At 36.3% G+C, this 16,264-nt stretch overlaps 1 protein-coding gene across 2 annotated transcripts; it reads left to right on the top strand.

Moving 5' to 3' along the window:
* Positions 1 to 1,748: 1,748 nt before the first annotated feature.
* Positions 1,749 to 7,831, top strand: LOC105109279 (uncharacterized). Of its 2 annotated transcripts, XM_011003927.1 has the most exons (3): positions 1,749 to 1,885; positions 5,278 to 5,338; positions 5,800 to 7,831. In XM_011003927.1, the coding sequence occupies exon 3, from the start codon at positions 5,810 to 5,812 to the stop codon at positions 7,691 to 7,693; it is 1,884 nt and encodes a 627-aa protein (XP_011002229.1). In that variant the 5' UTR covers positions 1,749 to 1,885; positions 5,278 to 5,338; positions 5,800 to 5,809; the 3' UTR covers positions 7,694 to 7,831. The 2 variants fall into 2 exon arrangements, with proteins under 2 accessions (XP_011002229.1, XP_011002228.1); XM_011003926.1 differs by lacking the exon at positions 1,749 to 1,885 and having other exon boundaries at positions 5,087 to 5,338.
* Positions 7,832 to 16,264: the final 8,433 nt, after the last annotated feature.

The raw sequence follows: 16,264 nt of genomic DNA, 5'->3' as shown, positions 1-16,264 counted from the left end.
ATTCGGGCTTCTTTGTTGTTGCTACAATTTGGACTTGAAAATGACATTTTTAGATCTTGGGCTCAATATGAGAGTTGTAGGTCTATATCTTACCTTTCCAGCCATATAAAGTAGACCTAAATATGAGATCTATAGCTACAGATATGACCCAATTACCGAACAGTATTCCGGTTTGGATTGCACCGACATCTCTTTTCTAATTTTGGTCAACTTTTTGCCCTTGCAATTTAAGTTCTTAAAGTCATCAATCAATCCTTTCATTTATGTGATAAGCCTCCATTTAAAATGAACATTTACCATAAATTAAAGGTATCTTATATTATTAGATATATTATTATAAAATATGCTTTAATTAAGGAGTTATTGATACTTCAAGTGTAAAATGATGATATAAATGCACTTTTAAGTATTAATCACTTTTCCAGTCTAGGACTACTATACACTGCCAAAAATAACGCACTGCGTTTGTTCTAGAGCCATTTCCAAACGTGAACATCTTTCATGTAACTTCGCTACTGTGTGTTGTCATTATCATCTTGAAACACTTTCATCATCAAGGTTCATCACCACCATGGTGGTTTTGTTGATGGAGAACCATGTCAAATAACCATCTTACTTAAAAATTTATGTTGTTAGGTGAGAGTTTTCAGGATATGATTTATATTATTATCTAATACACTCCCTCAAGTAAAAGCCTTTAGACTTAAAACTTGCATAGACCCACATTACCTTGTGCTTAATTTTTTTATTAAATAAATGGGGATCTTAATTTTTTTATTAAACCTCAGTTAAAGCATCAACTAAACCAGATCACTTTTCCAGTTGAGGACTACTATACACTGCCAAAAATAAAGCACTGCCTTTGTTCCAGAGCCATTGCCAAACATGAACATCTTTCATGTCACTTTGCTACTGTGGGTTGCCATTATCATCTTGAAACACTTTCACCATCAAGGTTCATCACCACCATGGTGGTTTTGTCGATGTAGACCCCAACAACTACATCCTTATCACACGTTAATTAATAACTATCATGTATCCCATGGAAAAAATATAGTTTAAAAACCTGACCGGTCCTCGACGTTCCATCCGTGACCTGATGTTAATTGATACAGTCATGAAATAAAAAGAATGGAAAAAAATCAGTTTTGTTTGTAGGTTTGGGCAACAACTCGCTAGAAGTCATGAGAAATTGAAATTGAACAGTAAAAGCTATCACATGTTTCATTGTTTTTAATTAAGAGCACAATTAGCTTCTTCTTTTTTCTTTTTCCTTTTTTAATTTTAATTTAATTTAATATAACTATATATCCATCCTCTGCTGTCAAGCAACAACGTTATCTAAAATTTATAGCTGAGGTAAGAAGGTAACCAGAAGAGTCTAAACCAAAAGAGTAACAGGAAAAGCAACTTGGGAACCCTTAATTAAAATGCTTTTATTTTCTGCTTTTACTTTTGGGCTGACCCCATTTGCCAGGAAGCTTTCTTCTTTATTAAAAAAATAAAGAAATAGAAGAGGAATAACGTCACGCTCCAAGCTTGCTCATCTCCAGTCATTCTTTTGGTTACCTCAGCTATAAATTTTAGATGACGTTGTTGCTTGACAGGACAGGAAGGGATTTGTTCTCATGAGAATCACAAACTGAAAGCCTTATATTGCATTTCTCTTTTTAATTTTTAATGATGATTCTTATATACAGAGTAGTTAAAAAGTATCTTAACGTTTTAGAGTGTGCCCAGAGCAAAGTGTTTTATTCTTTCCTGAGAATAACCTTTGATTTCACGATAATAATTAAAGTGCAGTGACCAATTACCATTCAAGTTGGTAGCGCAACAATAAATTAGCTTGTGCAGAGAGCGAGCGGTTTGTGGCACGAGGGACTAGATACACAAAATATTTTGATGTATCTAAGAGATAGTGTGGAATTTGATAAAAATAAATGAATAAATAAATATAATCGTTTGATTACTGGATATGGATCCCGGATTAATTCCCCCAAACCCTGAATATTTTAAAAAGATAATCATAAATTACCGTTAATGTGCTTTATTCCATGCTAAAAATCAAGAGAGAAAGAGAAGAAGAAAGAACGCACAAGGATCATTATGCAGATCCTAGAACCCTAAATAAAATCATATATAACCAATGGCTCATCATGATTTCTTAAAACTTATTTCTTCTTATCTTGTGTCTACGGTAAACACTTGTGTTCTAGAATTCAGAGCTAAGCACAGGGTCCAAACACGTTTCTGTTTTGCAATTCAGGAGGAAGGCAAGCAACGCAGTTTGTTTTGTCTGATGTTATAAATTCGTCAGCAAAACCCCAATGAGGCAATGAGCTGTGTGAGAACTGAAACAGAAAAACTCTTCCAAATGGAGCTGCTCTGCAACAACAATCTACGAAATGACTTGCTGTCTGCACAGATTTGGATACAGGGAGATAAGCCACAATCACTTTGCAATCTGTTCATGTGTCCTTTCCCATACCTCATGCTAGTAAACAACACCCGCTCGCAATTTTATTGATGGCATGCGATGGGATTTCTCTGTCTATGTAGGCAACAGGAACGCCTCGGACTTTCAAGGCACAAGAGTACAAGTTAAGAATAATTTCTGGACCCATTACACTTCCATCGAGACCAACACCGCAACTAAAAGCAAATCCCAATGTTAAATATGTCGAACATTTAACATTAACCCAGTAAATGAAAGTGCTTTTCTTCTAATTTCACACCATCCTTTAGTCATTTGTAATTCATAACCATTCCAAGAGCACTCTCAGCCTGTCTGCCTTATTTCTTCCCGTTTGAAGTGGGCATAAGCCTGCTCCACTGTAAGGAATGGTTTTAGCTGAAGTACATTGCTCCTGGTCTTATCTAGTCGGTCATCCAATCTATTAAAAAAGTTATACACTCGATCTTCTTGCAAGATTAAATTATATTTTTTAATATCCACAGCACAATCCATTGGTTTAGGACACCAAAAATCTATTTCTCACCACAAGCTTTGAAGTTTATTATAGTATTTTTCAATGGATCCGCCAGCTTGTTTCATCAGAGTCACACGATGACGGAGGTCATAAACTTGAGATGTATTTGTCCCATCAAAATATGTTGTAGCAATAGAATCCCATACTTGTTTTATAGTTGGAAAGCGAATAAAATTAGCAATTAAGGAAGGGTCCATTGAATTAATCAATCATCTTTTGACGATGACATTTTTAGTTTGCCATCTTCTGAATGTTAGGTCGGTTTTTGGAGGCCGAGGAAGGTCTCCATTAATATATCCCAACTTGTCTTTGCCAAAAATATACATCTCTACAACTTGGGACCATAAGGCAAAATTTGAGTCATTCAATTTGATGCCAATTGCAGTAGTCGAAGGTGGTAGGTGTTGAGAGTTCTGTGATCTAGAAAGAACTTCTATCATCTTGGTCATCAGGTTAGTAAGGATTGATTCGATCTGGGGGTTGAGGTGTTCCATCAATTTTGTTGATTTTGCCATGGAATCTAGACTGTTTGAGTGGTTTTTCTGGTCTTAAGATGGGTTGAACAAAGGTCCTAAGAACCCATCATTCTAATACCATGTTAACTTTAGAAGTTTAGAAGTCTATTCTTTTTATTCTTTTCTCTATTCTGCTTAATCTACATAATAGAATATCTTCAGCTTTTCTACGAAGAAAGATTTTAGTTTTTCTATTCAAAACAATCTTTATTACGAAAATAAAGGTTTCCCTTAATATATGAGATTTCCTTTACGTAACAGAGTTCTATTCTTTCTCTAATTTCTCTACTTTGACAGCTCACGCCAGCAAGTACTGTATTATATGATTGTCGTTCCATATGACTAAGAAGATTCTTGAAAGAATTGTGAATGCCAAAAAAAAAACTTACTAAAATTTATACAGACAATTCACTAGGCATTGCATTAGCAAGGAATTCAATATTTCCTGATAGAAGTGAGCATGTTGACATCAAATTTCATTATCTAAAAAATTACATGCAAGTAAGAAAGTTAAAAGTAAAGTATTTGAAGACTCAAGATCAAGTCATCAATATTTTTACAAAGCTAATAATACCTCTCCCTCATTGACAATAATATTAAAGAGGTCTAATTCTTGGAAAACACAGAAACCTCGTGGCTAAACAATCATGCAAACTAAATTATCAATACCCTCAGTTAAAGCATCAACTAAACCAGATCACTTTTCCAGTTGAGGACTACTATACACTGCCAAAAATAAAGCACTGCCTTTGTTCCAGAGCCATTGCCAAACATGAACATCTTTCATGTCACTTTGCTACTGTGGGTTGCCATTATCATCTTGAAACACTTTCACCATCAAGGTTCATCACCACCATGGTGGTTTTGTCGATGTAGACCCCAACAACTACATCCTTATCACACGTTAATTAATAACTATCATGTATCCCATGGAAAAAATATAGTTTAAAAACCTGACCGGTCCTCGACGTTCCATCCGTGACCTGATGTTAATTGATACAGTCATGAAATAAAAAGAATGGAAAAAAATCAGTTTTGTTTGTAGGTTTGGGCAACAACTCGCTAGAAGTCATGAGAAATTGAAATTGAACAGTAAAAGCTATCACATGTTTCATTGTTTTTAATTAAGAGCACAATTAGCTTCTTCTTTTTTCTTTTTCCTTTTTTAATTTTAATTTAATTTAATATAACTATATATCCATCCTCTGCTGTCAAGCAACAACGTTATCTAAAATTTATAGCTGAGGTAAGAAGGTAACCAGAAGAGTCTAAACCAAAAGAGTAACAGGAAAAGCAACTTGGGAACCCTTAATTAAAATGCTTTTATTTTCTGCTTTTACTTTTGGGCTGACCCCATTTGCCAGGAAGCTTTCTTCTTTATTAAAAAAATAAAGAAATAGAAGAGGAATAACGTCACGCTCCAAGCTTGCTCATCTCCAGTCATTCTTTTGGTTACCTCAGCTATAAATTTTAGATGACGTTGTTGCTTGACAGGACAGGAAGGGATTTGTTCTCATGAGAATCACAAACTGAAAGCCTTATATTCCATTTCTCTTTTTAATTTTTAATGATGATTCTTATATACAGAGTAGTTAAAAAGTATCTTAACGTTTTAGATTGTGCACAGAGCAAAGTGTTTTATTCTTTCCTGAGAATAACCTTTGATTTCACGATAATAATTAAAGTGCAGTGACCAATTACCATTCAAGTTGGTAGCGCAACAATAAATTAGCTTGTGCAGAGAGCGAGCGCTTTGTGGCACGAGGGACTAGATACACAAAATCCCACCTGAACTGCTCTTTGCATTCAGATACATTTTGGCTGTAAATTAAGGTATGTGTTGCATGCGTCTCCCTTTCGTTTCTTCATTTCTCTCCAAGGAACTTAAATTTGAAAGTTGTTTTCTTTCTTATGCAGTATTATATTTGAAAGTCCATTGATGGTAGAAATTAATTGGTCCTGCATGTGCTAGGGAATGTAATATAAAATTATTCTTAAGCGTCATCCACCTAATTTATGAAATAATTCCTGTAAGGTCCCATGAATTGTTTTACATATAATACTTTAAACTAAAGCATGATTTCGATTATGCAGAACAATTCTTAGTCCTTTCTCTCTCAATATATTATCAAGAACAATTCTTAGACATTTCTCACTCAAATCAATTCTCAGTCCTTTCTCTCTCTCTATATATATATATATATATATCGATTGTGCACGTGATTATTAGCTGGTATTTTGTTTAATTGATTAGTGAATCTTTAAGTAAAGTTCATTTCTGGTGTATGATGAAGGGGAGCAAACATGGATGTGTATAGTTTACCTGGACGTGTTGTCGCATTGTGGAACGACTGGCAGCTTCGCTCAATGATTTTGCTAAGTCTCTGGCTGCAAATTTTCCTCACCATCACTGGCAGTCGACGAAAGTATACAGCCGGAATCTGGCTTGGGACGCTGGTTTGGCTAGCATATACGTCAGCTGACCCGTTGGCAACTCTTTCATTAGGTACAATTACTCGTAATCAAGGGGGATCGAATTGTACCACTAAAAATGAAAGCATCACCCCGGCATTTTGGGCATCGATGCTCCTTGTCCACCTTGGTGGTCCTTACACCTTTACTGCCTATGCAGTAGAGGACAACGAACTGTGGTCGAGGCATGTGCTTCAGCTATTAACGCAACTTTCGATGTCCTTTTATGCATCATTGAGGTCATGGTGGAGCATGGATCCGCTCAGATATTTAGCCATTCCTATCTTTATTGCTGGAATCATGAAATATGGGGAGAGGGTTTTGGTTCTTTGGTTAGCAAGCTCCAACAAGTTTAGAGACTCCGCTAACGAAGAAAGGAAGCTTCTACGAGATCAATTAGATAACAAAATTCCACGCGATGACTTCGATAACATGGATGCAACAAGGTGCGATAAAGTTTTGGGATTTGATCGCATAAGACCGGAGGCAAAATATCTCCATGAAGCTCATTTCTTATTCCGAACTTTGAAGTTACTATATGGAGATTACCTAGTTACATATCCAACTCATATGAGCAGCTATATTATTTTGAAGGGGAAGTGTGCTGCCAAAGCATTCGAGTTGATAGGAGTGGAGTTGGGTTTCATGTTTGATGTCCTTTTCACCAAGGCGATGACTGGGGTTGGCTGGCGGCCTCGCCTCTTTCTCCGCTCCATCAACTTTCTACTCTCTGTCTCTGCACTACTTGCATTCTGGATAATGGCCAGAAACTCCAAAGCCTATTCTGAAATTGATATCACTATATCATACTTGTTGCTAGGAGGAGCTATTGTTCTTGATATTTTCTCAGTCATTTGGATGCTTCTCTCTGATTGGACTATGTTTTGGCTTAGCAAGAAAAGGGAGCCATTGGCGGAGTCTATTTGTCAATTTATTTATTCTTCTCGGTGGCTGTCGTCTCTCATTCATAAAAAAAGGTGGAAAGAATCTATGAACCAACATGCCATACATAAGCATGTTGAGCAAAGTGTACCAATGGGAAATCTTATCAGCAAGGGTCACAACTTTCGGAGATGGAAAGAGGATGTGGATTGTTATTTAAAGGAACTGATCTTCAAACGTCTCTTAAATATGCGTTCAAGATACAGTCGCCAAGATGATCAAAGGATGATATTGACAGAGAGAGGTGATCATGCACTCAGAAATAACGGATGCTCTCAAAAATTTGGTTGGTCTGTGGTTGATATAGACTTTCATGAAAGCTTCCTATTATGGCACATTGCCACTTGGTTTTGTCACGTAGGCCATACTGAATCTCCTCTTGTTAAAGTAAGCAGATCTTTAGCTAGTTACATGTTGTATCTTCGGAGTGATATGCCGTTTATGCTACCTAAAGAGATGGGTGAAGCAAAGTACATGTCAACCAGCGTAGAAGCCACTTTTCAAGTTGAAGAGGGAAAAACCGAAGGGTCAGTGCTATCTGATGGTCGCAACCTCGCCAGTGCATTGGACTTGCTGGAGACAGAGGATGGTTGGTCAGATGAAAAAAAATGGGAAATGATATCTCAAGTGTGGGTGGAGATGCTAACTTTTGCTGCGATTCATTGTGGATGGAAAGAGCATGCAAAAGCACTGAGTCAAGGAGGAGAGCTACTTACTTTTGTGGCCGTTCTTATGTCTCATCTTGGCGTAAATGAGCAGTGTATCTACAAGTAATTAATTACTTGGTACTTTTCATATGTTATTATTCCTTCGTCTTTTATTTCATTTGTTTACTTTGATAATAAGATTTTTACTTGTTTGTGATTGATACGTTATTAAATGTACAAAGGATTGAATTCTCGGTTTCTTAAATTATCATGTTTATATATTATTTATATGACAACACGTAAGTGAAAGAGTTTAAAATACTTTTGCAAATGCTTGAGAGACTGTGTTCTGTCAGCTATATATATCAAAGTTGTTACAGGATATTCATTGTTAATTAAAGTGTTTTGATACAGAAAAAAAAAAACTAAAAATAAGCAGGAATCAGAGTTATAATATAATTGCACTAGAATTCAATATCTTTTATATCTTTTAGCAGCCTTGCATGCTGATGTTTATTTTTATCATACTGAGATTTATCTTTATTATTAATATTGGGAAAATTAAAAATAACTGAATATCAATTTACTTGGATTAATTTAACAAAATATAATTCACAATTCATAAGTCTCAATTCTTTCCTCTTTATACTGTAAAACAAAATCAAACAATAACCAAATATAATGCAAATAATCATAAAATCGATACTAAGATTTTTAATATAGAAAACCCGATGCAGGAAAAACCACGGGATTATAGTCTATCTAAAAACTTCCACTATCAATAAATAATGAGTTCATAATTGTTCATCCTCATATTCAACTAAGGAATACAACATATATATCATCAAGAACAACTTATTCTCAGATTACAACAAGATTAAAGGAGAATTATTTGAGAAAAACTCACAATACTGACAGCCCTGTTTTCTGTCAAAACGGCCAGCTTTCACACCACCAATCTTCGATCCAATCGTCCAGAATGAAAATTAACGTGTCTAAAAGTTTTTGTCAAAATCTCAGCTCGATCCAACGGTGAACGAGCTGGAAATCGAAGAAAGAACACATGTTGCTTTGCTACCTCTTCTTCTCTTTTTCTCTCTCAGTTTTCTTCTCCTCTCTTCTATTTTTGAATTCTACCGCTACAGTACCCGAACCATTTATTTTTTAAAAAGGGTCAGCTACCTCTCTTCTCAATAAATATGGTGGTCCCATCATCACATGATGCGGGACCACACACAATAATTAACATGAGCTTTTATCCTTATCAGTTAGTTCAAAGATATCCTTTCTCTTAAGATGAAATCCATGTTCATATATTATTTATATGATAACACTTTAGTTCAAAGATATCCTTTCTCTTTAGACAAATTGAAAAAATAGAAGAAAATCGTTAAAATCATCAATAAGCTCGAAGTTTTCCTAAACATTCTCATGAACTTTTATTTATTGTAGCATTAGATGGAGCTTTTCTCCTTGATTTAGGGTTAAGAGATAAAGGGATAAAGTTTTACAAGCTTGTTGATTTCCTGTACACATTTTACATGAATTATTTTCTTGAGAGGATAGGAAGTGATTTGTGCTCATGATAAAGATTTAGTTTGTGATAATCGAAAGCAATTTATTCCAATGGCCCTTTTATTTTGTAGTAATGATTGTGATGAAAGCAGCTGTATGTAATATCCTTTCATATTAATGATAAGAAGTAAAGTATTTGTACAAATTCATATTCTTGTAGCATTTTTAATATACATGATGTAGATTTTTATGGAACCAGAACTAAAAAAATACACAAAATCAACTTGGTTACACAACCAGTAAATTAGCCCTTGGAACACCTCTTTCCATAATCTTCAAGTACGTTTTGGCTGCAAAGGTATGAGTTGCATGTGTTAGCTGATCATTGCTGTTAAGATTATTGCCATTAATGTGCAGTAATCATTTGCAGCCTACCCTAAGAAGTAGGGTTATTATTGTCAAAAAGCTACAATGATAGTTGCACCACCATTAACAAAAATAGTGCAACCCATGTGCTGCCACCATTAGTACTACAAATCATGCCATGATTTATGGATCTTATCTTACCATTGATACCTATAAATAGAGGTATTGTTTGAGAGTAAAATGAGAGAGAGAGAGTGATGAGTGTGTGTAAGATAATAAGAGAGAAAGAGGGGCTGCCAAGGGCAGCAACCTTGCTGCCATTACAGTAGTGAGCTGGGAGTTGAGTGTGAGTGGGTGTAATCCTCATCCTTTATATATTTGTTTTGTGTTCTTTCTCTATCTCTAATAATATTGACTCTCTAGCAGATGTAGGAGGTTTGCTAAACCATGTTAAATATTGTGTCAGTATGCTTAGCCTCCTATGAGTAAATATCAGCACATCATCTGTCCGAATTCCCCAATAATTGGTATCATAGCATATGGTTTAAAGTGGCGTTTAATTTTTCTAAAAAATAAGAGTTGTTAAAATTATGTTTTGACCATACCACTATGTAGAGGAGGAAAAGACGAAGCCACTGTTGAAAACTGTGTCGAAATTGAACGTTGGACATGGCTGCACGTGCCGACAGGGTGGCGAGCCACACGTTGCACTCATCTTCTTCACCTGGATGGACTGACCGACCTGAATACTAGATGAACCAACCTTCGTGTCTGATCCAAATGTTGATGACATATCATGATGTCATATCATGATGTCATCATGCATAGATGGCATGCCATATCATCAATCAGTCAGCACTATGGGACTCACCTGCCACGTTATCAACCGCGAGCCGAGGGTAAGGATTTAGTGTAGCTGATCCTACATGCAACTGGATCTGAGATTGAATTTGAGTTGTTTATTAGGCCAGAATTGTTTTGATCAAATTTTAGCCATCTGAAATGCGTTTTAAGCGATTTTAGACTTGTTTCTAGCTAATTTAATTGTTTTGGATGCTATAGTACGGTCTAATAATTAAGATTAAGACCAGAAATGGTGGTGGTATTGCTTGATTAGGAGGTATCTAGTGGTCATCATGATTGTTGATAGAGATGAAGAAGAAGTAATCACACATGTTTGCCTAGTTACATGTGCTAAACTGCTAAGTGAGGAATTTTAATTACCTTGAAGGAAGATAAAATTGGAACACTCTGGATGCCCGATCATGTGGACAATTTGAGATGGAGAGTGGAAATTGATGAAGACCAATCTTGATAAATCTAAGCACTAGTAGTCTCGCCAGCTGTTGAGAAATCAGGTATGAAACCAAAATATTCCAGATCATTTGCAAAGGAAAGCCGTAACAAAGCTAGCAAATGGTTGTATATACAAAAAGATAGTACGATGGATGGATATGGCCTAAAAAGTTCTAGCTAAGAGATTGGGTTTTAAGTGGGACCATTGTAACCTCTCCAATTTTTCCTAGGAACTTACTTGGTGGAAGGATTATCGTTATGATACTATTTTTGTATATGTGATAGTTTGTTATGAAACTGTTGAAGACAAGCAGGATGATGGCACAAAGGAACAATTAGGTTTCGTATGATTAAGGATCTGATGGAGTGGTGATTTCTTCAAAGAAGTTAGATTCAATAACTGTAATTTATCAAAGGGAAAATTGATAAAGACCTTGATAATGGAAGAGAAATACAGCAAAGGGATAAAGATTGATATCCTATTTTGACTTGGATAGGTGTTGTGACTGGATGAGTTGTTGTCAAACATAAGCAAGAAATAGGGAGAATCTAGAGAATAGAAATTTGACAAGGGCATTTGGAGATTGTGCAGGAGTACCTGAAGGATCTAACGAGGTATTGTAATGAGATAACAGGTGCAAGGAGAAGAAGAGTTCCCACATGAAGTTTGGAGTAGAGATTGTTAGAGTTTGTACAACAAGAAGTCTCTTGTGCTCTTAATGAAAAAAACAAGCGAGGACCTTTCCAATGCATGCAACGATGAAAAGATGAGCTACTGAAGATACACCTAATTGAGGGGGTGTAACTACCAATGATGAAAGGCAAAGACACCGAAAGAGAGTTGGTATAGGTGGAGTTGTTAAGTAGAAAGGCGTAGAAGCTCCAAATATAGAAATTGAGATGGACCATTGCGAGGAGTGTACAAATCTTTCTTTTTATGTGATCAATGGTAGTGATCTCTTCCATGGTCTATATGGTGGTAGAGAATTTTTAGAGCCACTTTGAAGCATCCCAACTAAAGGAGGGTGCGATCGCCTATGAAAGGCGAAGACACTTTAAAGAGAAGGTGTGAGGGCTATGAGATGAACTTAAGTTCAGATCGCCATATGATGATGAGCGGACACACCTTAGGAGAAGGTGTGAGGGCCATGATAGGAGCTTCAATTACAAAACGTCGTAGAGTTGATATGATGGCTAGATATGAGTGGATAGATGGATAGTCAATGAAGTGGCTATGATAAGTATAGAGACAAATGCAGGATTGACTTTTATAGATATTTCCCCCATGCTAAAGATCAATGAGCTAGAAGACATTTGTCTTGGATAATAAATGGATGACTTGTGGAGCATTAAGACGCGACTGCTATATAGGAGTAGAGGGCATGCACAGGTTCCTAGAACAAGTTGACTCTTGTCAAGGTGGTGAGCTCGGTAATGACATTGTAATACTCAAAGTATGAAGACAAATATGGATTAACCTTTAATAAGTCGTCCCCATGTTTAAAGATGGAAAGCTACCTAGACTCTTGAGACTAAGAGCGAGAGACTCACGGAGAAGTAAGGCGTGGTTCCTAGGGTGGAATAGAGAGTAGACACAACTCTTAGATGAATAGACTTTTGGAAGAGTGGTGAGCTTGTGATCATATTCAAATAATTAGATAATGACTGTCACACTTGGAAATATAAATTTCCATTTGAGGGGCTGTTGTAAGCCTTGATAAATCATTCCAGACCGAGCATGGTTAATACGCTCAAAGAAGAATGTTGTGTCCCAAAGACAAGCATTAACACTCTTTAGATATGATGTGGGAGACCATCTGCTTGAAGTGATCCTTTGGTGTGAGCAAGGGTGTGCTGTGGTAACTCTGGTGATTGAAAGGTTTGGCGAGTACCTATAAACTTGGCCACAAATGCTCTCAGAATGGTAGGTTTAGAAGAGCTACAGGATGTAAGCTTGTGCTGAAGAAGCAAGAGGACAACTGCCCATATAAATGTCAAAGGAGTGATTATTGGGATTTTCCATTAATGGATAATAAATTGTGCAACTTACCCTAAGAGTAGGGTTACCATTGTCAAAAGGCTACAATGGTAGTTGCACCATCATTGACAAAAATAGTGCAACCTATGTGTTAGCACCATTAGTGCCACAATTTGTGCCATGATTTATGGCCTCTTGTCTGCCATGAATTGCCTATAAATAGAGGCATTGTTTGAGAGAAAAATATGAGAGATAGCGTAGCCAAAGATGTGAGAAATATAGGAGAGAGTAGGCTACTGAGGGCAGCTAGCACTGGCTGCCATTGTAGCACTAAGAAGAGAGAAATAGAGTGAGGTTGATAGTTACTACAGAATGGATGATTCCTTCTTCTTTATTATTGTAAATCTTGTACTCTTATTATATAAGAAATGGCTTCTCCCGTAGATGTAGACGATTTGCCGAACCATATTAAATATTGTGTTAGTGTGCTTGGCTTCCTATGAGCAAATATTAGTACATCACCGGTCGGATTCGTCAACACAAGCCACTAATGCATGGTAAAACAAGATTGCTAATCCTTCTGCAATAACGTTAAACAAAAATGGAGATAATGAATCGCCTTAATGAATTCCACGAGTGACTTGGAACTCTCGAGTAGGAGATCCATTAACAAGAACTGATAACTGTGGAGTAGAGAGGCATTCTAGTACCTTGTGTTTAATGAAAGCCCTAAATGTAGAATAGTGACCGACAACATAGACAAGTTTTCCTAAACGTTCTGAACTTTTATTTCTTGTAGCATTAGATGAAGCTTCTCTCCTTTACTGAGGGGAAAAAAGGGAAAAAGTCTTACATGATTTCTTTTCTTGAGAGGATGGGAAGTAATATGTGGTCATGATAAAGTTTTATCTAATCGAAAACAATTTATTGTATTGGTCCTTCTATTTTGTAGTAATGATTGTGATGAGAGCAAGTGTTTATTCTTTATTAAGAATATTCTTTGATATTGATGGTAAGAAGTAAAGTATCTGTACAATTCATATTCTTGCAGCATCATTCATATAAATGAAGCACGATTTTGTGGAACCAGGACTAAAAAATACACAACATTCAAGTTAGTTGCACAACCAGTAAATTAGTACACCAGAACTGCTCTTTCCATAATATTCAGTTACGTTTTAGCTGCAGAGGTATGAGTTGCATGTTCTGCCTTGCATTGCTTTGTTTCTCTAAGCCTCTTTGCTAAGTTTGAAAGTTCTTTTTTTTTTTCTTTTACTTTTGATATTATACATATAGTTGAAATAAGATTTATAGTAGAAATTGTTGGTGGGAGAAACCACTTGTGGTTGCTTTGAAACACTCAGAGGGGATAAAACACACTCTTTTATTTCAAGAACAACAAGCTTACAATAACATAAACAAAAGTTTACAACAACCCCTCTCTCTTTCTCTCTAGTGTTTCTCTCAATCTCTCCACACATAATTGCATAAGATTACCTATCTATTTATACATGAAATCAAAACAAGAAAATTTAACCTTCAAGTGTGAAGGCGGTTGTAGCCGACGGTGTGAAAGCGGCTGGTCGGTTGGTGGCTGGGCGGTGACAGCTGGTGGCTGCCTTCCTTGACCTTCTAGATTGAGTTTACTTCAACAAATCTCCCCCTTAAACTCAATCGAGGGATGTCATTCCAAGCATGAATTTCAATCTGATAAATACTTCTCTTTTCAATGGCTTGGTAAAGATATCTGCAACTTGATCATCTGTCTTGCAGGATATCAGCTCAACTTCTTTGTTCTTTACATGCTCTCGGATAAAGTGATGATGTGTATCAATATGTTTACTTCTTTCATGATACACTAGGTTCTTTGCCAATGCAATCGTTGATCGATTATCGATATAAATCTCTGTAGGATTTTCTTAAGAAAATCCCAAAAACTTTAGCAAATTCTTTAACCATATTAAATGGCATACAGCTGAGTTGGCAGCAACATACTCAGCTTCACAGCTTGATAATGTGACAATCGATTGCTTCTTGGATGACCATGTGAAAGATGTATCTCCCATGAAAAATACAAACCCTGTTATACTTTTTCTTTCATCCAGATCTCTACCCCAATCACTATCCGAGTAGCCAGTAAGATTGAAATTTGTACTTGAGGTCTAAACATACCTTTATTTATTATGCCTTTGATGTAGCGAAGAATTCTCTTGGCTGCATTCAAATGAGACTGGTCTGGCTTCTCTATATATCTGCTGATCAGTTCAACTCCATAGAGTATATCTGGTTTGGTACATGTCAAGTACCTTAAGCTTCCTACTAAGCTTTTGAAGTAAGTTGGATCAACATTTCTAACTTTACTTTTCCTCAATTCCACTCCATTCTCAACTGGAGTTGATACCAGATTGCAGCTTGTCATTTTAAACCTTTTAAGAATATCTTTAGCATAACCGCTTTGGGATACAAAAATCCCTTCTTCTTTCTGCACCACTTCTAAGCCAAGAAAATGTGCCATCAGACTAATGTCTATCATCTCAAACTCCTGTACCATGCTTTTCTTAAAGTCTTCGAACATGGTAAGATTATTGCCGGTGAATATCAAGTCATCAACATATAGGCACACAAATAATATGTTGCCATCTTCTTCTTTCTTCATATAAATTGCATGTTCATATGGACATTTTTCAAATCCATTATCTTGAAAATACATGTCAATTTTGGTATTCTAAGCACGCGGGGCTTGCTTCAAACCGTAAAGGGCTTTCTTCAACTTGTATACTTTGCCTTCATTTTCAGCATCAATGTATCCAAATGGTTGTTCAACATAGATCTCTTCTTTTAGGAAGCCATTTAGAAATGCTGACTTCACATCAAGTTGATATATCTTCCATCTATGTTGTGCTGCTAGTGAGATCATCAGTCTGATTGTCTCTAGCCGGGCTACTAGAGCAAACACTTCTCCATAGTCAATGCCTTCTCTCTGTTTGTAGCCTTTTGCCACTAATCTTGCTTTGTATCTTTGCACTTCTCCTTTTACATTCTTCTTTGTCTTATAGACCCATTTGACACCTATTGCTTTCTTATTTTCTGGTAGATAAGTCAGCTTCCAGGTATCATTCTTCTTAATGGCATGTATTTCTTCATCCATTGCTTTTATCCACTTCTCTTCTGTGATAGCTTCATTGAAGCTAAGTGGGTCACTATCTACAAAGAAACAAAATAGAGTTGTATCTTCCATTACTTGAGTGGCGTCATACAACTCTTCTAGATTTCTCATCCTTCTTAGTCCTTCTGATGAGGATTCTGATGATGGTTCTGGTAATGATGGTGTTGATGAGGATTCTGGCGTGTTTCTCCTATTGAATACAGGAAATCTATGTACCAGACTTTGTGGCTCATCTTTTGGTACTATTAGACCTTCTGCAAGTATTGTTGGTACTTCATCTTCAAGGATCAAATCAATGCTGACCCATTTAACTACTTCTTGGTCATCATTCTATTGCCAAGTTTTATCTTCTTCAAAGATAACATCTCTGCTCATAA

The sequence above is a fragment of the Populus euphratica genome, unplaced genomic scaffold, assembly GCF_000495115.2.
Source record: "Populus euphratica unplaced genomic scaffold, PopEup_1.0 scaffold287.1, whole genome shotgun sequence".
NCBI lineage: Eukaryota > Viridiplantae > Streptophyta > Magnoliopsida > Malpighiales > Salicaceae > Populus > Populus euphratica.
Note: the sequence above shows the minus strand (reverse complement) of the source record. Positions and strands in the feature narration are given on the sequence as shown.

What these genes read in the sequence shown, in the direction of transcription:
- LOC105109279 (XM_011003927.1), top strand. Translation starts at nt 5,810, where the DNA reads ATGGATGTGTATAGTTTACCTGGACGTGTTGTCGCATTGTGGAACGAC.